The sequence below is a fragment of the Muscardinus avellanarius genome (assembly GCF_963383645.1).
Source record: "Muscardinus avellanarius genome assembly, chromosome: 2".
Lineage (NCBI taxonomy): Eukaryota > Metazoa > Chordata > Mammalia > Rodentia > Gliridae > Muscardinus > Muscardinus avellanarius.
Genome location: NC_137787.1, coordinates 191,358,990 through 191,384,311, shown reverse-complemented (window position 1 = coordinate 191,384,311; position 25,322 = coordinate 191,358,990). Strand labels below are relative to the sequence as shown.

General features: G+C 49.7%; 2 protein-coding genes across 10 annotated transcripts in view; one reads left to right on the top strand and one right to left on the bottom strand.

Moving 5' to 3' along the window:
- Nucleotides 1-886: 886 nt before the first annotated feature.
- On the top strand, nt 887-1,339 carry GGACT (gamma-glutamylamine cyclotransferase; the record flags this gene model as incomplete). The annotated part of the gene is made up of 1 exon (XM_080689256.1): nt 887-1,339. Exon 1 carries the CDS (start codon nt 890-892, stop codon nt 1,337-1,339), a length of 450 nt encoding a protein of 149 aa, XP_080545382.1. The 5' UTR covers nt 887-889.
- A 2,079-nt stretch (nt 1,340-3,418) lies between these two features.
- Nucleotides 3,419-25,322, bottom strand: part of PCCA (propionyl-CoA carboxylase subunit alpha) — a gene marked incomplete at both ends in the record, with an annotated part of 369,697 nt that continues 347,793 nt past the window's right edge. For 7 of the 9 annotated variants that reach the window (XM_080689189.1, XM_080689190.1, XM_080689193.1 and 4 more), the window contains 3 exons: nt 3,419-3,487; nt 6,957-7,034; nt 18,153-18,293. In XM_080689189.1, the coding sequence (XP_080545315.1) occupies nt 3,419-3,487; nt 6,957-7,034; nt 18,153-18,293 (288 nt within the window). The remainder of the gene's footprint in view (nt 3,488-6,956; nt 7,035-18,152; nt 18,294-25,322) is intronic. The other 2 variants (XM_080689192.1, XM_080689194.1) reach the window with 1 other exon arrangement.

Here is a 25,322-nt window from a genome sequence, read left to right as displayed (position 1 = left end):
TACTGGGATTATAGGTATGTACCACCATGCCCAGCTTAGTTTATTTGTTTTTAAATGGCGAAGAAGGAGGGGGGAGAAAGAGGAGGAGGAGGAGGAAGAGGAGGAGGAGGAGGAGGAGGAGGAGGAGGAGGAGGAGGAGGAGAAGTAACATGAACATTACATGAATTTCTAATTTTTTTTCATAAAGAATTTGATTGGAGCTGGACACTGTACATCTGTAATCTCAGCTACTCAGGAGTCTGAGACAGGAGGATGATAAATTTGAGGCCAGCCTGGGCAATTTAGTAAAACCCTGTCTCAAAAAGGACTGGGGGTTGTAGTCCCAGCATTTTGGAGGCTGAGTTAGGAGGATCGTGGTTCACGGGCAGCCTCAGCTACTTAGGCCCTTTGCAACTCAGTGGGACCATTCAAAAGAAATAATAAAAATAGGACTAGGGTTGAAGCTGGAAGGTAGAATGCCCCTGGGTTCCATCCCCAGTACCGAAAAAGAAAGAAAGAAAGAAAGAAAGAAAGAAAGAAAGAAAGAAAGAAAGGAAGGAAGGAAGGAAGAAAAAAGGGCTGGCGTATAGCTCCTGGGTTTCATCCCCAGTACCGGAAAAACAAAAACAAAAACAAAAAGAAAGAAAGAAAGAAAAAAAAGGGGGGGGGGCTGGGGTATAGCTCAGTGGTAGAGTGCTTGCCTAGCATGCACGAGGCCCTGGGATCAATCCCAGTACAAACAGCCTGGGATACTCACTATCGCCGCTGTGCATTCTTCCGCAGCAGTGGGTGGCCAGCAGTGGGTGGCCGAGGGGACAGGCCCAGGCCTAGGATGCCCTCTCCCGTCCTGTCCAGGCCGCTCCACCCTGGTGACATGCCTGCTTCTGTCCCTCGCAGCCTCTGCCGCCGGATGGCCTACGTCTTCGTGTACGGCACGCTGAAGCGCGGCCAGCCCAACCACAAGGTCCTGCTGGACAGCGCGCACGGCGCGGCCGAGTTCCGGGGCCGGGGCCGCACGGCCGAGCCCTACCCCTTGGTGATCGCGGGAGAACACAACATCCCCCGGCTGCTGCACCTCCCGGGCAGGGGCCTCCGCGTGGCGGGCGAGATCTACCGGGTGGACGAGCAGATGCTGCGCTTCCTGGACGACTTCGAGGACTGCCCCCGGATGTACCAGCGCACGGCCCTGCAGGTGGAGGTGCTGGAGTGGGGGGACGAGGGCAGCCCCCGCGAGAGCATGCGGTGCTTCGTGTACAGCACGGCCACCCACCCGCCGGAGTGGGTCCAGCTCCCCTACCACGACACCTACGACTCGGAGGGGCCGCACGGGCTGCGCTACAACCCCCGGGAGAACAGGTGAGCCGCGTGCAGCCCGCGCCCCAGCCTCCGCAGAGCCGTGGCGCCTTCAACACACGGATGCGAAACCCCAACTGCAGAACAGAAGCTCGCTCTCTCGGCGGCAACGATTTTGCAAATAAGTTGGACATCTTAATAACAGTATTATACCCTGGAATCTTTCTGTCCAATATGCATTTATTGCTGGCTGCTCAAAGCTCATGGCGGGCTTGGCGGCACTGGGTAAGAAAAACTTCAGATCTTAATTAAATGGCTTTTAGAGGACACGTCACCCCACTTCCTCTGTTCTTCCTCGCTATGCGGTCATCTGAAGACGGCCTTCTTGCGGACTGCAAAGGCCACCATGTGCCTAGGCCTGGCAGCCCACTGACCTGCTTAGATAAAGGTAATATGGTGGCTCAAAACAACAATCTCTCCAAGCCCCCAAGGAAAGCACGCAGGACCATAGCACCTATATGGCCTCAGTCTTCAAAATACTGAGATCACGCGTGGAAATTCTTAATGATGTCCATTTAAAATTAATCAAGATACCAGGTGTGGTGCTACATGCCTGTAATCCCAGTATTTGGGAGGCTGAGACACAGGATTGCAGGTTGGAGACAGCCTCTGCAAGTACTAATGCTCATCAACTTAGCAAGATCCTGTTTCAAACAAAATTAGATAAGGGCTGAGAGTATAGGTTGAAGGTAGAATGTTGCTGGGTTCAATTCCCAGGAACACACACACACAATAAAAATTAAAAAATTAAACATGTTTTGGGAAATATAAAGGTATTGCTATGTTTTGCCCCTTTTTTGGGCATATTTATTTGGTAGAAGGTTCTTTTCATTCTGACCCAGCAAAATAATGAACACCTGCTTGTCGGTAGACACAGCCGAGTACCCGGCTTCTCATGGAAGCCGAGCGGCAACCGTGCCTCTCACTACCTCCCGAAGGCGCAGCACTTGGGGGCGGGCCTTTCAGAGAAGAACCAGCACATTAGCAATTTGTTCTTCAGGCCTGACAGAAGGCTTAGCTTCCAAACACAAACAGCACTTAAAATAATGTTAGCGAGGCACGGAGTACCAATTACCACCCGCCTCCATCTGATAATCTGTCAGCGCAGATTCAGGTCGGCCCGCGCACGCCTCGGCTGCTGCTCACCAGCGAAGTCTGAAATGGATTCCAGGAATTCCAGAACCAAATGGAAATGCAGCTGCTGGTCGTCAGCAACCCCGTTCTGCGCCAGGAGAGGTCACTTCTCAACTTAATGGTAGACCGTGAGCGTTAACTACATCTGGCACAAAAACGTGATCATTATTTTTAGCTCCTTTTTTTTTTTTTTTTTTTGAAACTTGCTGCACAAAACAGAAAAAAGGCCGGGCTGGGTATCAGCTGCCGAGTGGGTGGCAGCCCCACGCGCTACGGCCGGGGTGAAGCCGGGCACCCCAGGATGTGGCTCGGGGGAGGGGCCGGGCGCAGGCTTGTCCTCAGATGGCGCAGGCAGCCCCGCCCCCCGACAGGCAGCCCCGCCCACCCGCAGGCAGCCCCGCCCACCCGCAGGCAACCTGGAGGACCCGTGTTCAGCCACCGCAGGAAGGCTTCCTGGCCTTGAGGGAGGCCGGGCTCTCAGCCCCAGGAGTTTGCAATTACGGAAGAAGGAAGGTAATCAGATTGTAAAGTGGCAAATGCCGATCTAACAAAACTGGAAGCAGATAACTGGAGTTTATATGCATTTTTAAAAGGCGACCACAATGAAATGTGTTTACAGTGGACTGGCACAGCCCGTCGTCTATGTATGTGTACATTGTCTTCATTCAAAAAAAGGGCAAACTAATATTTAGACAAATGCTCAGTTTTATTGATTTAATTTTGACACTAGGAAATCTCACAGCAGAAGTACAAATCATATGTACAAGTATTTATAGCAATAAAAATTTCCATTGGTGATTTTTTGGCAGAAGGTTGGTTTTGACTCCTCTGTGGAATAAATACGGCGGCGTGGCACCTGCTGCACAGGAGTGTTCCTCTAAAACGCTCGCGTCAGCTGCGAGAAAGCGAATAATGCAAATGGCCAACTGAGCCGGGCGAGGCTAGAAACGCCTCACTCCAGCTCCACGAGCAGATCCCCTTCTCCAACGGTGTCCCCGGCTTTGCAGCGCACCGATTTCACCTTGAAGTTGAGGGAACGGGGGAGAATGAGCATCATTAACCAGAACCTGAGCAGCCCCCTAACCGTTTCTGGGTGGGGGTCCCTCGGGCCAGGGGACTCCGATGGCCGCTGCTGGGCTGAGATGGCCCCGTGGGCACGCGACTCCCTCTGCCTCCTGGCCCTGTGTCCTGTCCCTGTCTACCCAGGAGGTCCTCGGGCGCTCTGTGGCCTGCCAGTGGGCCCGCACCTGTGCAGGCCGACAGCCGAGCACCCATTCTCCCTGGGCCTTTCGGTTGCAGGAATCTTCTAAGAGTTGTGATATATTTAGTTTTGTGTATATAAAAAAGTATACAACAGTCCCAATAGGCACAGGAAAACCGCTGCCCACCTGATCACAGCCCTCCTTTCTGAAGGAAGATGGGTTTGCCTGGAGCTGCGCAGCTTAGGTGTGCCCTGGTGATAGGCATGTGGCCCTGGGCCCTCTCATTCAGCTGATTTCTCCTGAGTATCATCAAGTTTTACTAGCCCAATTTGTGTTCAGAGTTAAAATGAGCAGGGCGGGGGCTGGAGTGCCTAACAGACCGTCCAGCTGGTCACGGTGGCACACTCTTGTCATTCCAGTACTTGGAAGGCTGAGAGAGGAGGACCGCAGGTTCGAGGACAGCCGTAGCAAGGAATGAGACGCCCATCAGCCTATCAAGACTCGGTTTTAAAATAAAAATAAGAGCCAGGCATAGTGGTATACATTTGTAATCCCAGCATTTGGGAGGCTGAGACAGGAGGATTGTGGTTTGCAGACAGCCTCAGCTATTTAGTGAGGCCCCTTTGCCACTCAGTGAGACCCTGTTTCAAAATAAAGAATAAAAAATAGGGCTGAGGGTGTAGCTCAGAGGTCGAATGTACCTGGGTTTCATCCCCAGTATCACAAAAAATAAAAATAAAATAAGATAGGTGTAGCTCAGTGGTAGAATGCCCCTGGGATCAATCCCCAGTACCAAAAAAAAAAATCCAGCAGGTGCCTGCAGCACGGCGTGCGCAGTGGTTTGAGGTGGCTGGCAGTATGCACCGCAGGCAGGCTCCAGGACAACGATGGCAGCAGGGTTGGTGCCTGGCCTGTGTCCCCACCTCCAAGCGAGACAGGCCCTTGTGACTGAGAGCCCAGAGTCTAAGAACCACGTGAACCTATGCAATGGATACTGCAAAGGTCTCGCTCAGCTATCTGGACAGAAATGGCTGCCTTTTTATAATCCTGACGCCTCTGATGGTTATGGCTGATATTTTTTTCTTTATGGGGGATGGAACCCAGGGGCATTGTACCTCCAAGCTACACCCCCAGCCTTATTTTTTAGTGTTTTTATTTTTTGAAACAGTCTCATTGAGTTGCAAAGGGCCTCGCTGAGTAGCTGAGGCTGGCCGTGAACTTCCATCCTTCCGTCTCGGCCTCCTGAATGCTGGGATTAAAAGCGTGCGCCACCATGCCCAGCTTTTGAGGGGGTATTTTTTTTGGGGGGTGGTACTGGGATTTCTGGAAACCCTTCTACCTGCGGGCTACACTCCCAGACCTATTTTTTATATTATTTTTATTTGGAAATAGGGTCTCAAGCCAGTGAGGCTGACTTTGAACCTGCGCAACCCTCCTGTGTCTGCCTCCCAAGTATGTGCCACCACGCCCAGCCTTGAGGGGGTACTGAAGGTTGAACCAGAGACATTCTACCTCTGGGTTTCACAGGGTCTCGCTATGTTACTGAGGCTGTCCTCAAATCTGTGATCTTCCTGTTACAGCCTCCCAAATATTAGGATTACAGGTGTGCGCCACCATGCCCAGCTATATGTAACAGTTTTTTGTTTGTTTTTTGTTTTTTTGGTGGTACTGGGGTTCCTGCGTTTCTTCTACCTCCGGGCTACACTCCCAGACCTAATATATATATATGTATGTATATTTGGAAACAGGGTCTCTTAAGCCAGCGAGGCTGGCTTTGAACCTGTGTGATCTTCCTGTCTCCACCTCCCAAGCGCTAGGATTACAAGCGTGAGGATTACAAGCGTGCGCCACCACGCCTGGCTGTGACAGTTTTTAATTATGTACAATGGCTACAGTTGTGGATCTGTCCACTGTGCACCTTTTCTCTGAGAGGGAAAATGACCCTCACGTGTAAGAACCACCAGCCCCCAACATGGCCAGGGCCCTCCTGTTGTGGCCCACTGTGCTGGACTCAAGGCCTGGGGCTGGGGCTGGGGCAGGAATGGACAGGAGGGGCTCCAGCTGTGTGGGGGGGGCACCAAGCACAGAGTCCCTCAGGCCCAGCTGCACTGTTGAGCAGCAGCACAGGGTGCGGAGGGCTAGGGAGCGCTGTGCTGCTCCCCGAGATGTGAAAAGACACACACGTCGCTCCGCCCTGCTTCAGAAACCAAGGCCACGCTCTTTACTACACTCTCACCCCAGCGGGCCACACGGGGGCCCCTGGCCTCTGCATCTACCAAGCGATTCTTGGTCCTCCACAACGAGGCCAGGTTCTCATCATAGATGGACCATTTCCTGACAGTAGCACCATATAAATAGCCATTATCCCCAAAGAACAAATAAAATAGGTTTTACGTGAGCAGAAACACACATTTTCTTGTCCACTTTTTGAACCATCATCAGACGTAAAAGGATGCCTAAAACACTACACACATGCTGTTCTGCCAAACCCGACAAGGCGGGGCCTCTGCACCTGCACCGGCTCCAGCCAGGCGGCCCGCTGGGCGATCCAGTATGCACAGACACCTCTGCTCTCCCCGCTGGGGCCACGCAAGGCACCCCTCGCCTTCCTCTTCAGTCTCACTGACTTTCAGGGTGACAGGCCATGAGATAGACAAAGGCTGTCTCTCTGATGCAAATTTGGTTGTGAACCGATGGGTCTGTCTCTGCGCCCAGTGCCCCGAGGTGGCCACGGTGCAGCGCACAGCCCAGCTCTGCTACGCAGACACTTTCAAAGCAACCCGTCCTCGGGACAGGCCACTTCCACACTGGCATCTCTTCAGCCACGGGAAGGGCAGCGAAGTGTCACGGGCTTTGCAGCTTCTAACAAATTTCAGCACCGACACGACCTCCTCCTCCTTTTCTCCAGAAATCATTAAGCCCCACACGTGCGCATGGGGTTTGGTTCCTCGCGATCTACCACTGAATTGTTCTCTTCGTGGGGAAATTATCTTGAAGAGTTCCATTAATTTTTGCAATCTGTAAAAGCGTTTCCTGCAGTATCACCTAAGTCCCAGATAACGAACTGCCTCCAAGACAGATGTAAACATTAAAAATTAAAGACCCCTTGATTTGAAAGACATTAAGGTGAAGAGCAATTGCTCTTTGACTACCTGAACACCAACTCTGAGAGGCGGGGCAGACGCACGGGTGCCCGGGAGGGAGGGCGGCACGGATCACCGTGGCCCGGCAGGCCTGGCCCGAGCGGCGGACATCCGCCTGTCACAGGAGGGCGCAGTCCAGCCTCACCTTGCCAGTCTTCCCGGCCGCCATGCTGTTCTGCATCTTCATGGCTTCAATCACACAAATTTCCTGACCTTCTGCTACCTGGAAAATGAATTAAGAGTAAACTGAAATTTTCAAAGCGCTGTTATTTTTCCAGTAACAGCCGAGAGTGAAGTCATTAAGGAATTCTTTGTCAAATGTGCTGGGTGGGCATCGAAACCACGGCAACAGGCCGGGCGTGGGGGCGCAGGCCTGCCACCCCAGTACTTGGGAGGCTGAGACAGGAGGATCACAGGGTTGAGGCCAGCCTCGGCAATATGGGGGGACACTCAGCAACCTGGCAATAACCTGTTTCCAAACAACAAAAATCAAAAGGGCTGGGGATGTAGGTCTGAGGTAGGATGCCCCCGGGCCCAATTCTTAGTACCAAAGCAAAAGGCAGAAACCAGCAGTGATTCCTAGTGCTTCCCATTCCAAGTCCAGCTGTGGGGATAGTAGGGAGCGTCCACTCAACCACCAAGCCTTGTCAGAGGACGTGGGTGTTGTTGTGGGGCCTCCCTTGGGGGCCTCTCAGTCTGGCTATAAAATTGGCATATTTTCCACTTACCCGATACGTTCAGAATAGGCAACATCCACAGACAGAAAGACTGCCAGCTGCCAGGGGTTGGGAATAGGGGGATGACTGCTTGATGCATACAGGTTTCTTTTTGATCTGATCAGAATGTTCTAAAATTGGCTGGGCATGGTGGTGCACACCTGTAATCCCAATACCCGGGAGGCTGAAATAGGAGAACCACAAGTTCGAGACCAGCCGCAGCAATTTAGTGAGACCCTGCTTCAAAAATTTCAAAATACAAATGAAATGGGCTGGGGGTGTATCTTAGTGATAGAACATCTCTGGGTTCAGTCCTCAGTACCACCCCCCAGTCTACCCCTTCCACATTGCTAAGACTGATGGTCGTGGTGGTTGCACAATTCTGCTGCTCTGATTTTCTTTTTAGAAATACAACCACACTTTAAAGAGGTGCTTGCCCTGGGCGTGAATTACAGATCAGTAAAGCTGTTGCCAGACAATGGCGTGTCTCTGCCCACAGTCCTGGGGAGCGGGGAACGGGCTTCGCATGGCACACGAGGACAGCAGTTCCTCCCTCTGGAAGAGCAAAGCCCTTCCCTGGAGGGCTCGGCATCTGCTTCTCTCGTCCCTGCAAAGGGCACTGGCTCCAGCTTCCTGTTTCATGACGAGGACCGTCCAGGCTGAGCGGGTACAAACTCGCAGGGGCTACACCCGAGGCTCCGTTCAGAAGTCGGCTGTGGCTAATCGCCACTCTGTTTATTCACTTTTCTCTGGCCTTGATGGGCCAGTCATCGGGCTAGGCCAGGCTTTCTTCTTAGCTTTGCGGAAAGGGCCTTCTGGTCTCCGAGGCAGCAGGACCAGGCCCCGCGGGTGCTGGTGGCATGCTGGCCGGGGCTCCGGCAGTCACACCGCCGCGGCTGCGCAGGCCAGCACCGCAGAAGAGCCCGGGGAATGTTCCTCTCTGCAATCCTCAAATGATTTCCAAGTCCCCTCCCGGCCCCCCGCGCGGCGCAAGCTGTCTCGCTGGCAGTGCCGAGCGCCTGGGCTCTGGGTATTCTTTTCCTCTGCTGTTCAGGTGGTGGGCTGTTTTTTCCTGGCACAGAAATATAGGAAGAGAGGGGATGCCAAAGCTTGGGCGCTGGCATGGAGAACAGACACCGTGCTGGTGCGCGGGCTCCGAGGCGCAGCCATCGCTGCCGCTCCTGATTCATCTCCTCTTAGTCATTTTCTCTCTTCAGAGGAGGGCCGAGCCGGGGAAGACAGGCCTGTGGGCCCAGCCCGTGGCCCCTGGGAGCTGAGGATTCAGCAACTGGACCCAAAGACTGGATTCAGATTCAGCAGATCTGAATCTCAAAACACCCTGGGAATTCTACCCAGAAATTAGGAATGGATCCCCTCCTCTGGGCTGTGCTCATGAGTCCCTTTATGAAAGAGTCCTTGGTGTGGGCACTTGCGTGCTGGTCTCCACTTGCCCACCCAGTGGCCTGTCTCCTTCCTCCTTCTCCTTCTCCTCCTCCTCCTCCTCCTCCTCCTCCTCCTCCTCCTCCTCCTCCTCCTCCTCCTTTTCCTTTCTGTGGTGCTAGGGATTGAAACCAGGGGTATTCCACCTGCCAGATACACCCCAGCTTTATTTTATTTATTTTTGGAAACAGGGTATCATTACGTTGCTGAGGGCCTTGCTAAGTTGCTACGGCTGCGGTTGAACCTGTGGCCCTCCTATCTCAACCTCCCAAGTTCTGGGATTACAGGCATGAGCCATCAGGCCTGGCTCAACCTGTCATCTTCTGTAGGTATCCAGCAAGCCCAGGGCTGGCTCGGGCCTGTCTCCCTGCCTCTGCCCGCCAGCTTCTACTGGGTGGTCACAGCCTGAGCCCGTTGCTGGCAGCTCACCAGTTCGTCTCCCATTGGGGACGTCCAGCCCGCCAAGAATGCCCATCGCAAACACGCTGAAGGACAGAGCAGCCGGGCCACGGCTTCCCAGGCCCTGCGAGAGCTCCGGGGCTGGGAAGGGGCCAGGAGGAGCCCACGGGGCTCTGCCATCACCGCCCAAGAACCATCATCACCATCACCAGCGCTGGGTGCTCGTAGCATAGGTGATACGCAGAGGTGACTACGGGTAACCACAGGTGCTAGGTCCCTAAGCATCAGTCAGCAAACAAATCCTCCAATCTAGCCAGAGACGAGCAGAAGCGGGAATCCCAAAGCTAAAATAGTCCCTCCCTCATCCCGAAACTCTGGTAATGTGATTGAATGGATCTCAAAAGCGGGGCCCGGTGGCACATGCTTATAATCTCAGGACTTGGAAGGCTGAGACAGGAGGACCGCAGGTTCGCAGCCAGCCTCAGCTACTTAGTGAGGCCCTCCACAACTTAGTGAGACCCTGTTTCAAAATAAAAGAATAAAAAAATAGGGCTGGGGGTGTAGCTCAGAGGTAGAGTGCCCCTGGGTTCAACCCCTAGTACTGCAAAAAAAAAAAAAAAAAAGATAGTTTTCTGCTCTCAGGATAATGCTATACACACATGCACATACACAAACATGTATACACACAAGTTTAATCTAATTTCAACTATTTTCATCCCTTAAACATAGAGGCGAGGAAGTAAATCTAGTACAAACCGCATGGCAAAGTGAACACACATCACATGTGCCCAGCCCATGGCGGTGGATGCGCCGGAGCCGTGCTCGGGGCCCGGCGGATGTTTAGCCAGGCTCGGATTCCCGCCCAGAGGCTCCCGGCGAACCCCGGCTGGCAGCTTAGGCCACTGGAGCCTCGCTGCCAACACCCCGGGTGTGAGAGAGCTGGGTGGGGGCTCCCCATATAGGCAGCACCCGCCAGCCTGCCGCGGGGGCAGAGCTGGGCTCCCAGGCCCGCAGAGTCTCCGTCAGACGGTGCACACGCAGCCCCCCCCCCCCGCAGTATGTGTGCGCGCACGCTTCTCCAACACTTTTGTGAATCATCTGGTAGAGACTTAGTGGATGTGACAGGGTGTCTCCAGTGTTGGGCTTACTAAACGGTCACAAGCCTTGCAAGTCTCTCTGATGAGCCCATCCGCCTGATGTATTTCTCCACTCGCTGTCTAATTGGTGCGAAGTTTGCAGGCCTGAATCCTGTATCTTTCATCCGGCTTACTGCATCCTCTCCTCCGACACGGGGTCAAGGTGCACATTCGCATCCGATTATCAGAGCGGCACTCATTAGACGGCAGCCGGCCTCGCTCGAACCAGCAAGCTTGCGAGCCAGCGAGCGCGGCCCATTTACTCAGCAGATTTTCGCATGTTTAGGGGCCCAAATGTCACCCAGCATCGCTCCGTGCTGAAGAGTTTCAGACATCTCCAGCTGATGATTAATTGTGAGTGATGGGAAATAAAATCCAGCAAAGCCAGCTGCTTGCCATGGTCGGCAAAATGACTCTAATGGATAGAGGCTGCCAATTTTCCAGTTTTACTGGCAAGTCTTCCACGTGTAATTAAGGGAAGTTATAAATGATATGGAAATCCATCAAGTTCCATTTATTTTCAGAGGACTCTTTCCCCAGAGACTTTTATCTTGAAGCTTATAGTATGCTTTGTTGTGCTAATGATTTAGGCCACATCTTGTTTCTGATTAAAGCCCCCAATCTCCTTCTACCCTGTCCTCTTCCCTCCTTCCGCAAAGATTAAAAGACACGGAACCTTCCTGCGCCCAGGCCCCCTCTTGGAAAACACATTTGGCAACATGTATGGTTCAGACAGCAACTGCCACTGCTCCAAGAAAGCTCAAAGACGCGCGGAAGGGCAGGAGGAAGGGGGAGAGGGGGCCACGCCAAGCATGAAAGGAAGACCCCGAAAGTGGAGACTTGAAAGCGGTGCTCGAGCCCAGATATTGATCAGAAGGTCCTGTCGCCCACTAATGTTATTTGATTTGGAATAAAAGCATGAAAATGAAGGGAGAGGCCTAAAATTGGAGATGTGAAGGATGACTGCACCGCATTCCATTTCTCAATTTCATCCTTCAGAGCCACAAAATGGGGGTGATACAGTGGCGGGATGAGCTGTACAGTAACAGCTGTGGTCTTCCCACACAAGGGAGGCCCTTCTAATGGGCTGAGGTCTGTTTGCAACAGACGGGGAGGAACAAAACAAGATTCCCTATTAAGAGTGTGCAGTCATATTCCTGATGAAGAAAATCATTACGGGAGTCGGGTTTCCTTCGAGGCGGCCCCTACCCTCTTTTGTGCGTCAGGCCCGTGGCCGTTTGTAAAGGTGCCGTCGCTGAAATCTGGGCGAGAGGACACAATGGCATGGGGCGCGCTCCCCCTCGGAAGCCCGCTCTCCGGCAACTGTAAAGAATGCAGGGGAAACCGTGCCAGTAGCATATGGCTTTCTACTGTGCTAAACATTCATACAAAAGACAGGTTCATCAGTCATTGGAGTATCTGGATAAAAAATTAGCTCCTGATGGATGGTATTTTGAGCTTACCTGCTGCTACTACATTACCAGAGAAACGCAGGTTTTGAAACCCACATGACATTGGAAACTGCAGACCATGAAACACGACACGTGCAGGCGCACATAATGTGCGCCAGATTATACAAAATAATAAATAAGCTATTTAAACCCTCTGCCTAAAATTGGGCCCGCTGCAAGGAACCCTGGGTCACTTCTACGCAGGCCAATTAACGCACAGCATCTGCTGTATAGAAGCGGGGCATGCAGCACTTCCGAATGATTTCGGCAATTAAAAGAAAACTGTTTCCTGCCCGTTCAGACAGTGACTGTTTCCCTGCAAGACTGAGCAGCAAATCGCTGCGTGCAGCTGAAAAATTCAGTCCCTTTTTTGGGGGGGCGGGGGAGGGTGCATCTTGATGGCAAGAGTAGCCTTCCTTTGTTGCCCTGCAGTCTGTGGTTTTCTGCCAAATGAGACAGAAGGCTCGGAGGGCTCACCGGCCCGCCGCGGTCTCCCCCTCTGCACCAGGCCCCCCGAAAACCGGGGATCAATGTCAACCCTGCTGACTGCTCCACACAAGCAAAAACCCTTCAATGACACTTTTAAAGGCTGGGCCGCTTAGAACACAGGTGCCTGAGTGCCGTGCGTTTTAAGGCCCAGAGATCTGAGGCCAGCCGCTCCGATTTGGTTAAAAGGCGGCCTAGAATCTGATTATCCCAACTTCCTCTTTCTGAGCTGCCAAGATAGGCGGCTAAATATCCTTCGATATTTCTTGGAGAACGACGTGTATTTCTTCCAACATCTTCACGTAAAGCGGGAGAGGGAGAAGGGACCCCAGGAGATGGCCGTATTTAAGCAAGGTGGAGCCTTCCTCAGATTACAAAGAAGAGAAAGCAGAGGGCAGAAGAGCTGCCCGGAGGCCTCCTGTAATGGGTCTGTGCAGAGATGACTCACTCTGAAGCCCACATGAAAGGGCCACATGTTCAGAGTGGCCGCTGGCCCCAGGAGCTAGTCCCACAGGGTGCTGGCCCCATGCTGGGCTCCACCGCACTGTGCGGTGGGGGATGGAGCTCAGGGAAGGAGGGAAGACCCCAGCCAGGATACCACAAGGCCAATTTTCCTAAAAGTCCTTAAGATGAAAAAAATATTACTCCCCACTGCCCTTTAACTTAGATCAAAACTGGAGTCAAAGCCTGTATTTATGAAGAGAACTAGTTAAAATTGATGCCTTTTACCACCCCCATAAGAAATCCGTCTGGAATCTCTACTTTTACGAAGCAAGCTATCTTCAAGGATTAAGTGAAATGGTGATTTTTCTTTAAGTTTAGCGAACCAGTGAGAAAAGATATTTTGGATCCCGGTAAGGCTGAAAATGGTCATCTTTGGTACCGTTTAAAACAAAGAGAACGTGCTCTCTCATTCCAAGATGATTCCTTGGGAGATAAAAATAAAATGCCAGGCTCACAGAAGATTCTCCTATTTACTGACTTGCTCCATCAAGATATTTTTATTTCATGTTCATAATTATCACTAAGGTAAATTCTAAAAATTGCCCAAATGTTACTAACAGAAACGATCTCTAAAGACTAAATGTTATCTGGAAAAGATTAAAAGGTCCAGTGCAGGAGAGTCTTCACTTGAAGAAGAGAGGGCCAGGAGCATGACCGGGAAGAGACCACAGATGAAGTTGATGGTGCGCGCAATGTCCTTCCTGTTGCTACGTCAAATCTGAAACAACTATAGGAAAGGTGAAGGGAGGGAGAGCACGTGGGTCTGAGATCACTCTCACTTTCTGTATGTTTGTGACGGTCCAAGATGCAAAGGCTTCAAAATGCTGATGAACGCATGGATCCGTGTCTACACGCTGTGGAATACAATCTGAGGATTAGGTGCAAAACTGGCAGAGTGTCAAGTAAACTGCTAAAATAACCACTGCTATAAAACACGTAAATTTAGTTATTGCCCTCGTTTTATGATTGTAAATCAAGGTATCCAGAAAGTGAAAAAATCTATCCAACAGCCAGGCTAGCTGGTCTGCCAGGGAAAGATGCAATCGCTGGTTGGTACTGGGCTGTGTGAAGCATAGCACCCAAGTGCAAACACACATGCACACACACACACACACACTCACACAAGGCCCCATCCAGCCCGCTCATCTAGGACATCTAAGCACTAAAGAGCTTTCAAGGCTTGTTTCTTCAAGAAATTACAAATAAAGGTCTCCAACTAGGATTATCCGCCATTCTCCACAAAGCTCTAAGCTCAATTTCATGGGCTTTGGAGACCAAGGGGCGTTAAAGCATTAGGCTTTGCAAAGGGGCCCGGTGACTCAGCCCCTGGTCAGCCATCTGCCTGGGAGCGCTCCCCTGGGGGAGCCCACGCAAGGGGGAGACCAGGGAGAAATCTCCATGGTAACATTGGTGGCTACGAACCTGGTGTCTGCCTTGGTGCACTGTGTAGGATTCCACTTGGTGCCCAAGGCATTGTTCTTGAGAGCAACAATCCAAATGCCTACCTGCCCCGGCTAAAGGTCAGTTTCAACACTAAGTGAATCTTTCTCATCGCGGCCCCACAAACACCCCCCCCAAAGTGTCTTCTTTATTAATAAGGACGGGCTGAGTGGTGCAGAAGACAGCGACAGGTACTTCATGCCACCCTTGTACCCGGGTTCACAAATAAGTCACAAACTACTAAGAAAAAAATGTAAATGAACCCGGAGTCTGCTCGTGTGCTGTGTCTCGTTTAATTTTCTGATGTATTCAATAAGACGAATGTTTTTGATGCAAATCGGAGATGATGGCAGAATCCAAACATAACTCGGAAGAATCTTAACCAAATGTAGTGTAAAATAATTTCTTGGGTTGGCTTCTTTTTGTTGTTTTTATTGTTTTCTTTCTACTATTGAAAGGTTAACAAAACAAATGTGCTCAGAATGGCTTTATTTTACACTTCAAAGTCAAAATGAAAGTCGTGCATTAAATATAAGTCTGAAGTAAAAAAAAACTATTCAGCCCTTACTCTCAGAGGAAGTGTAAACATATTTTAAATGCTTAAAAAATATCATAAGGGTAGAAGTTTAAAAATTAAAATAAGTCATAAAATGCTAATTTTTATTATAAAAGTATTCCCAATTTATGATAATGTTATGTGTAGAAGAAAACAGGTATTTTTCCAACTGAAATGACAGTCGTTATAAAAGCATTTTAGGAAAGCGTATAGAAAAGGCATATAAAAGTCACTCCAGCAACCATCTCCTAAGTGAAGTCTGTGATTAATGACCTCAGTAACCCACTCTTACTTTGTTTATAGCTTGTTAGCTTTGTCTGTATTTTACAATATACTAACATCCCCTCCCCATGTATGAAAAAAATTATATGAAAAGTGATTTTGGTTGCCACGTGGAATGTTTAATAGTACGACCTTGAGGCTGAAAGGCTCGCTGGAGAAAGGGTTCTGAATGAGTCGGTTCTCAGTTCTCTGCCCCCGCCCTCCTAGCTCTTAATCAGTTCTAAGCAGCAGCCTCAGTCTCTTCTTTCTGAGGTTTTTAAACTGTTCAAATTTGGTTTTTTTGTTTTGTTTTGTTTCACAAAACAGATTTGCTATTTATGATTCACTTGGCACTTCTGTAGACAGAACTTGTTAGCTCCAGACCTACCACTGTAAGATTTGTCCAGTTTTACTTACGGTCAACATAAAAATTATACATCGCTGGAATTTAAGTTATGAATATCATTTTCAGGCAAAGCAGAGCCCTCCGTGGTTTGCAGGCGCCCGATTTCCTTGACAACACACAGACGTGACTGAGTACACTGTCTTTCCACTGAGAAAAGTGGATCCTCCCGCAGCCACTGTGACTGCTGGGAAAAACACCACAAGCCCTGCAGCGCTCAGATCGTTTCAAACCACAGAACTTCCGTGTTACAAGTAGTATTTTCTTACTATGGCCTCTCGCAAGTGCCGTGCCTTTGGTCCAACTACAGTTTCTTGTGTTTTAATTACACGAGCGGAACTGAACCCTAGGAGTGGTTACAAGAGCCGACGGTGGGATGCTTATTTGGTCTCAGTACTGGTGGTTTGGGATATTTTTCACCAATCACAGTCATTCAAGAAAAAAATGTTGTTTTATCATAACACCATGGCCCAGAATACGAAAGGAAGTTCTGCAAGGCCCTAAAGAGACGAACAAAAGGAGGCCAGTGCTCCACCAGCCTGGCCCGGGCTCGAGCACAGACCCTTGAGGAAGAAGGTGGAGGACGCAGGGAGATCTGCTGCGCTGGGCAGCCGTCAGCTCCGACTCCGAGAGGCCGCGCTGCTCCTCCTGGCTTGGCTTGAGCAGTGAGCCCTCAAATTACGCCATTCTGGAGGCCCCACATTTAGTTACCGGTGGATGCTTTGCATAGCTGAGATACCCCAAAGAAGCCTCAGGTTGCTCCCTTTTAGTAAGGCCTGGCTTTCCCGCATTGAATTTAGAAGGCCCCTGGGTTCCATCCCCAGTACCGAAAAAAATTAATAACCAGGAAATGGCAAGCGGGAAGGGGGGCTAAGCCCTCTTGGAATGTGGAAAGCTAGGCAGGGAGACAGCAGTTGCTAAGAAGCAAGACGGCTGTGCTGGGCAGGAGCTCCCTGCTTCCTGACTGCTGAGCTGCCACAAGCTGAGAAAACAGGGGTGAAGCAAGACGGCAGCCCCGACACTCCAGCCCCCCAGCCTCAGGCAAGAGCCGCACACCCTCCTCCTCCTCCTCCTCCCACCCTGCTTGGGCTTGGACCCCAGCGCTGGAAAAGTCAGGCTTTCATGTACATACTCATTATTTAAAAAGAAAATCAAGAAGGTAACTTTCTAGTTAAAGCCACAGACAAACTCAGGCTGGCTGTATACGCACGATCGACTTCCAGAAAACCCCAAGAAGGAAAATGAAAAGCAAAACAACCCCTTCACGTTATTTACGGACCTGCACATCTGGTCCCTAGAAGACGGCACAGTGAGTGTGTGCGTGGCTGGTAAAGCCAAGAGCTCGCCTCTTACGGCCCAGTTCCTGTGTAAGGACTGAAGATCTAAGGGACACGCCCCCTATCCCCCCATCTTTACATATCTCTCCAAGTCCTAACACTTGGGTGTTATACAATCTTAGTGTGATTTCTTTCGAGAATACCCAGGATTTCAAAGTAAAGGTATCAATTCGTAGCCACTTAACCTCCGAGCCATTTCTAGGAAAGCTTAGTAGTTATATTTCCACGTCATCAGCTGAATCCATCAATAAGTCAGCCTTCCAACCTCACTTACCAATTTCAGAGCTAATCACTTGAAACTAGAACCTGATCACTTTTATTTAATATTTCTTTATTACAGATAAAGACTTGTTTAGAGCTTTTCTAGAAGCCAATGCTAACTACATGAGTTTTCCTCAAAGTTAAGAGGATATTGTATCTGTATTACTAAAGATACCAGGAGGCATTTTAGCAGAATCTGCAGAGGAAGAAGTAAAGCCCAGTGGCATCGCTGAGATACGCAACGGAGCCACTGGGGGCACCCTCCTCGCCGTCGGGCACGTCTGGCGGCTGTTCCCGTCACACGCGCACCTCGGCGCCTCCAAACGCCTTCAGCCGTACCTCGTTTTCGCTTCGCTTTTGCTGCCCATCAACAGCGAACGCTATCTGTGCTCTAAGAACCTGCGTTCTTTCTGCCAATTCACCCACAGCAACTTATCTTGAAACCATGTGAGGAAAAATGAATATGGCTTTAATTTGTGCTTTGAGGTCGTTAGGTCAAGGTGAAAGGCTTCAAACTGTGATCCTAAATTTTACTGACCAAATTAGCGAAGTTGTTCTGGTACCGTACCGATCCCAGGATCAACCTTTCCGTAGTTCTCCTTCCCAATTAGACATTTATTCCAGAAATCGTGCAAAATGTTCCCTGTCATGAGGACTGTTTCCTGGCTTAAGTTCTTTATGTCTCAAGTACAGAGTGCTAGAGATAAATAGCCATCATTAGTAAACTAAGAGACCAGATCTGGCTGCCTTCCTGCCTTAGTCCCAGGGGACTCAGGAGGGGAGGTGCTCAGAGCTAGGTCACTAAGGTAATTCAAACCGGAAGCGGGCACACAAAGGATGCACCAATCGAGTCGCTGTTCTGTGGGGTCATCGAGTCAGAAGAGAACTGCAGCATGCACGGTCCTGCTGTGGGTCATTGCCGAGCAGGGAAGCATGAGGGGAGCCCCTTACCACGTCTCCAGGCTTGACAGAGACGGCCACCACCACGCCGGGCATCGGGGAACGCAGGATGCTGCTTGTATCCTCGGCTACTTTTTCCAGCATGAATTTGTTCAGTTCTGCGGCGAATTTGGTTAAGACACGCAACTTGTACTTGAGGAAAAAAAGCAAAACACAACATAAAAGAGTTTAAACAATGAACTTTTCTTCCAAAGTCATGTCCATCCAAAATCAGGTTTTAGCTTTCAAATGAAAATTACAATGATAGCTTTAAGTCACAGATTTTTAAATCTTTGTATACGATATCAAAACATATTTGTTTCTGACACCCATTGTGAGCCAGTAATCTCTTAAGTTACTTGAGAAATTTCGGGAAATGAGAACAACTGTTACTAATTAGGGATACATGATTATCATTCTAGGTCGCTAAGAAAAACATCTCAAAACTTTAGGAAGAAAACAGTGAAAATTCTGCTTATATTCCCTTCACCTCTTAAAAACTTATCCCCAGATCGGCATAGCCCTTGTCAGCCAGAGATAAAGGCGGTGACAGTGTGCGCCTGAGACAGTAGGTGGCAGCAGACCGCTGTCTCAAACCTCCCGCCCTCCAGGAGCGGGGCACCCCGCGTATCAATAAGTTAAGACAAAGGGCTTCAGTGTTCGTTTTGGGCAAAACAATCTTGAAAATTCAAGTATCTTTCAGTGACATAAAATGTTCTATTCACCATCAGAAAAGTTCGTTTCTTTCTTTAGGCACGATGTCCTGTAGCCTTGCTGACATGACAAGATGAAATATGACGAGAATATCTCTGGCCGAGAGACCACAACGTCGATTTTAAGAACACAGAGAGTAAACAACACACACGGCCAAGTGTTTTCGGGGCATCTTTGTAGGTGACCTTCAAACGCACGGGGGCACGTTAGAGTGAGTCCAGTCAGAGCACTGCTAACGAAGAGAATTCCTATCAGCCAGGAAAGACTCTAGATCTCCATGAATAAATACCTGAGCCACAATTTGGTTTAGCCAAAAGAAACAGGCTCCAGCGGTTTGAGGAAGCGTCACTGGGGAAGGGGCCCCCACCTGAAGATTTCTGGGTCCCCACCAGGTCTGGCCTCTCTGGGCTGAGACGGAAGCAGACCAAGGTGTCACCCTCCTGTTGGAGGAAGGCCGGCTGTCGAACCCCAGAGCCTTTTGTGGCGTCATAATGGCAGGACGCACACAAGATCTAACTCACCCGTGCGGGCGTACAGGGACGGCAGAAATCTCCAAGTGGGCTCTTTACAGCGCCTGTTTGGGGGGGGGGCAGGGCCGCAACCCCAGGCCTTGATGGCCTGAGTTCCGTAGATCTGCGACGCTGTGACAGGTTGAATAATAACATCTTTTGCATGTTTCTTTACTCCTGAGTGTGTGTTTTGCAATCAAGACGTACACGTGTCTGCCAGTTTCTGAAGGATATGATCCCTAAGTGAAATTACAGCGCAAATAAAAGCTTTTCGCTCCTATTAAAATTCATCTGAGTCATAAGTGGCGGGGGAAAAAGCAAGGAGAGTGCGCGCTGCTGTCAGTCTAATAACATTCTGGGCAGAGGGACTATTTACCAACGACGAATTGGACCTCCAAGTCCTTCATTAAACCCATGGGGGGGGGGCAGCAGGAGAGGGGTATGATAATTGGGCTGGATTGCACCATGCTAGTATCTGTGGTCCATCCGCTTTGGAAAGGAAAGCCCAGATGCCTGGAGCAGGAGAGTCCACAGAAGAGCTGCTTTCTCGCCGGCAGCACCCTGGGGTGCTCCCCTGCCGCTGACCAGCACATGTAGTACACGGAGCTATTTTTCCTTCCTTCTTGCACAATTCACCTCCCACATGTGAACTCTGACGTCAGAAAAACGTGCCTTTCTACGCTGAGGAAGTCCACCACAGCAAACGCACCTAAGAACTAATCTGAGCTACAGCACAACTAAGCCTTAATATGAATAAAATGCCAAGATTGTGCTGAGCCCACTTCTCCCTACAAAATTGCCAGATCCTGGCTAAAACTGGATCCTTTGACTATTTTTATAATTTTCCTATCTGGAGGATTCCTTTCTCTGTAGGACTCCTGCTTTGCTTGGAAAGAGATGTAAAAGAGCCCAAACTCAATGCCTTCAGATGCAGGCTTTGTTATTGATGAGATGTTCCTTTTCCTTTTGTATTTGTTTATTGTTCTTAAACCTGTTTGGGGGATAAGGGACTTATTGTGATTGCAAGTAAAAATATAACACGGGAGTAAACTCAGGAGCTGGCTGAGAAAGGGCCTTTCTGAATATCAACAGGGGAGGCAGGGAGAAGGTTTTCATCTCCAGATTACCTTTGATGTCCAGACCCCTAAGCATCAGCATGCCCACGCAAACACGCGGTCTCCCGTGGCCTCTTGCTGGGCCCATGCTGGGGTGCGAGGGCAGCGTGTCCAACGGAGCCTAAGTGGGCACAGCGTAGGGGTCCATCCACGTGGACGGCCCAACGAGGACTGGAAAAGCTTTGTGAAGCCTCAGAAAAGAAGGCATTTAAGAATATACTCCAGGGAGCTGGGTGTGATGGTGCACACATGTAATCCTAGCAACTGGGGAAGTCGAGGCAGGAGGGTCACGAGTTCAAGGCCAGCCTGGGCAACATAGCAGGATCCTGTCTCAAAATAAAATAGAAAAAGGACTGGGGATGTAGCTCAGTGGTAGAGTGCCCCGGGGTTCAATTCTTCAATTCCCAGTACGCCCCCCTATACACACACACCAGGGCTTTGAGACTTTATGGCCAGAACTCCTGTCTATTGGTTTCTCTGGATTCTTCAGGGACACAGAGTGGTCAACTCACTAGATGAGGTGTGCCCTCCAGCAACTGCAGGGTACAAGCTTAGTTTTATGACAGGCATTTAGTCCTCAGGGTGTGCAAACTGTCTGGATAGTTCGCATTTTAAGTTTGTGTTGCCCTTTTCAAGCAGATAAACCACAGCGTTGATGTTTTCAGAGTGAGTGGAGCCCCGTTCTAAAAGCTGATTGACGGGTGGCGAAGCAGGAGAAAGCCTGTCGGAGCAACACGAAGCGGCTTGCCAGCGACGCTGGGCTGATCAGCTCCAGCATATGCGGCTTCACTCTGCCAGCTTTAAGGACCTGGTCTCCAAGGCACGTCACACAAATTAGAAGTCCTCGAAAAACACCTCACTGTGCAAGTCAGCATGGAGGACAGGTGCGCACTGGGCTCGCCTGGGCGGGCTCCTCAGTCCACACCCGAAGGGAGGCGCCCGCTAATGACCCAATTATGTAACATGACCCGCAGGCTGGGTCTCCAAGCAAATTAATTTAGTGGTGTCTACACTGGCAAACCATGTCTAACAAGAAAATTTCTCCCAAAAGTTGATGACAAAGAAAGAGAGAGAAAAAAAAGAATGAATGAATGAATCTCAGCAGACAAGAAAGGTTCAGGAAGAAAGCCACAGGGGATGGACGGTTAGAAGGGGCACGCTGGGATCGTCTGTAAAATCCATGCGCAGCTCCGACGTGGAGCCTGAGTCCAGGAGAAGGCCGGGCTGGCGCAGCTGTTGTTAGGGGAGAAGGGGACACGGGTCACGGTTCTGGAGGGATCGATGCTTCTTAGCTGGCCTTAGTTACCTAAAGCACGCCCAGAACTCAGCGCCCCAGGCAGGTGCTGCCTCTGTGCTGCATAAGGTTTCCTGAAGCTTCTGCAACAGCGGCTCTTACTGGGGCCGGCGCCGCTGCGCTGGTCTGAGTTACAGGACTTGACCGCTCACAGGGGCAGACCCAACTTGCTTGACGTTCTTGTCCAGTTGTGATCTCTGGGCCTCTTGTGTTGCTCGTGCGTGTGTGTGTGTGTGGTGGTGATGGTAATTGAACCCAGGGCTGTTCTACCTCTGAGCTACATCCCCAGCCCTTTTCATTTGGAAACAAGGTCTACGTTGCTGAGGCTGGCCTCAAACCTGCTGTCCTCCTGTCCTAGGCTCTCAAGTACTAGGACTGCTTGCGTGCACCACCACACCCGGCCGTGTTGCTTCTCTTAAAGTGGACTCAGCTCCAGGTTCACCTCCAAGTCATTCTTCCCATGACAACTGGGATCTGCAGAGCTGATCAGCTGCTCGTGTTTGATCCTGACAACTGTGGGTCCTCTCAGCCAAAGTGGAGGCAAGGGCCAATGACCAGTCTTTACTGTAAGTCATTTTCCATCCATCATCTTCCTGTCCTGAAGAACTGGCTGAGGCTACACACCTGCCCTCCCGAGTATGGTTTCTCCATGGGCGCCCTTCATGGTCAGGGCTGTACACCTTTTGGCCCCAAAGGTCTGGGTCATGAGGCTGCGTCTTTATTTGTGTGGTGTGCGAGCTAAAACACAAATATTTCCCCAATGGTATATTTTCCTAACTCAGCTAACTCAGGAGGAAAATAGTCGATGCTTTTATTTATTGGTTTATTTATTTATTTATTTTGGTGGTACTGGGGGTGGAACCCAGAGGCTTTCTACCTCTGGGCTATACTCCCAGACCTATTTTATAATTTTTTTTTTAGAAACAGGGTCTCACTAAGTTGCCGAAAGCCTCACTAAGTAGCCGAGGCTGGCTTTGAACCTGTGCGATCCTCCTGTCTCAGCCTCCCAAGCACTGGGATGACAAGCGTGCGCCACCACGCCCGGCTATTTATTGGTTTTATTTGTGTTGTGTGTGTGTGTGAGAGAGAGAGAGAGAGAGAGAGAGAGAGAGAGAGAGATGGAGGGAGACAGACAGACAGACAGACAGACTAGAGATTGAATTTAGGGCCTCACACATGCTAGTTAAACACCGGTCTATATCCCTAGCCCCTTTTATTTATTTTTCTTTTATTTTAAGACAGGGTCTAAGTTGCTGAGGCTGGTCTTGAACTTGCAATCCTCCTGCCTCAGCTTCCCAAGTGATCTTATCTGGTATTATAGGTGTGTGCCAAGGCGCCCTGCTCTTCCCTATTTTGGAAGTGACAGAAATGATAAGGTACCAAGAGACATATCTTTTAAAGCATGGGCATGTTAGAAAAACAGGAAAAAATATACTGAACAGAATCAAAGCACTAGGGTGGACCTAGGCTTTCATGCATCGACGTTTTCCTTCCCTCCTCCTTTGTGGGACACCCAGTTGACACGCGATAAAAACACTACCAGGTCCCAAGCTACGCGCAGCAGCTCCAGCCCCGTGAACACGGCCGGGCAGCCAATCCCTTAAAATAAAAACAAAACCCCCACGAGCAATGCCAAAACCACGCAAAGTGGGAGCCGTGGCTGCCCTCTTGGAGGTGGGAGCCAGGAGAAGAGGGTGGAGGAACAGACAGCCGCGGAGGACCGGCCTCTCCAGCTGCGGTGGAGGAAGGAGCAGCCGGTCCCTAACGCGGACGGCTCCATCAGTGCGGTCTCGAGGTAGCTGTCAATCAGGACGCATCATTTAATCCTACAGCACACCGAGGACTTTCTCCTACAACCCCCGTGACAGGGCAGCTACAGCTCTATTTATATCAGCGCCCAGTTGTGTTTACAACGCTGCAGTAATTAGAAAAGATGCAACAGGCAGCAATATTACTGAGATTTCCATTTTGCAGCACTGCCCTGCGAAGTGTGATCTTGCTTCACAGAGTCATGCTACATGACAAAAGGCTATTTTCTTCGAGCTCCCAGCTCCGACAGCACTTCATTTGCAGCTATCTATAATTAGATTAATGGTGTAGTGCAGTACAAAGCAGGCCCACTTCACATCAGATAGCATATGAATTAGGACAAACACTTATTTCAATTCCAGGCAGAGAAAGCAAGGCTGGGGTATTTAGCATACCCTTTATGGTGGAGGAGATGTTAATGGTGTACCATTACCTCTAAACTGCTTGCTTGTTGTATAAATCACTGTGCTAATTGATGCACAGATAGAAATGTAGCCACAGGCAAGAAAGCAAAGGAATGAGAGCAGAGATGGAGGATAAGGGATTATCGAGGAAAACCATATGGAGATGGGGTTGCTTTGAAACCTCGGCTCTTTCTGCCCACCAGCAGGATTTCCCCAGGGACGGCAAAACTCAGAGGAAGGGAAAATTAATTTTTTGCATTCCTTTTTTTGCAAACAAAAATTTATTTTAAAAGTTCTGGCTGCCAGAAATCCAAATAGCAGGTATGTGGGATTAATCTGAAAACACATTTATCAAAACATTAATCTGTAGTTTTCAAACAGTCAGAGCTCCTTCTCAGTGCCTTTGGTTCCTGGGCGGATAAGTGACACTTGTAGACAGGACAGAAAGAACGTCTTCCCTGAAGCGGCAAGTTGTTTTTCTGGACTTAAAAAATATATAAAATAAGAATGTATGCTGGTTTACTTCTGTTTAGACTCTAATTACATAGAAGCGTTTATTCAGGGCACGGATCCGACAGAAAAGAACATTTTCGTCCGCCAGTGATACCATGACTGTACCCCTGCCACCCACACCCTAAAATCTGACCTTCCAGTTCACGATTTCACATCATAAGAAGGAACTTCAAAGGAATATTTTTTCCTTGCTGTTCTAAAACTAGCTAAATAAATAAATAAATCGAGCACAGCGTAATTTAATAGCGCCAGTCTTTCATCTCCAAATGCTACTCTTCCTTTATAAAAATGTCCTGTTCTGCACTCAGTAGCTCTTAAAAGTACTAAAGCAAGTATCTCAAAAGCACAGATACAGAAACAAACCAATGCTGACCACAAGTGGGGCCAGAAGCCATCTTTAGATAAACGCGCCCTTGGGAAGTTCATAAATCAAGTGCGTGTGCCCCGCGGATGTGTTCACAATTGTTCAAGTAGCAAGGCAACAGCAAGGTGCAAATTACTGCTGTACACTTTTTCACAAATTCAGCTGCTTAGTAATTAGCACCGTTATAACAAAATTTTACACAGAGTACGAATGCGGCAGATCAGCTAATGGTTCAAATTCTCAACTTTGGAGTAACAGTTAATATATTCATTTCTCCCAAGTGCACAATTTAGAAATACTGTGTATCATTTAGCCTTGTGAAATAAAAAATACCATATTAACTTGCAAGAAAAGAAAGCAATGTCCCAAGAAAGTAGAATGTCTGGTTCAAGTTAACACCCTGGAGAGTCGGGCAGAAAGTACGAGAGCTTCTTGGCTGGGCCCACAGGCAGGACTTCCC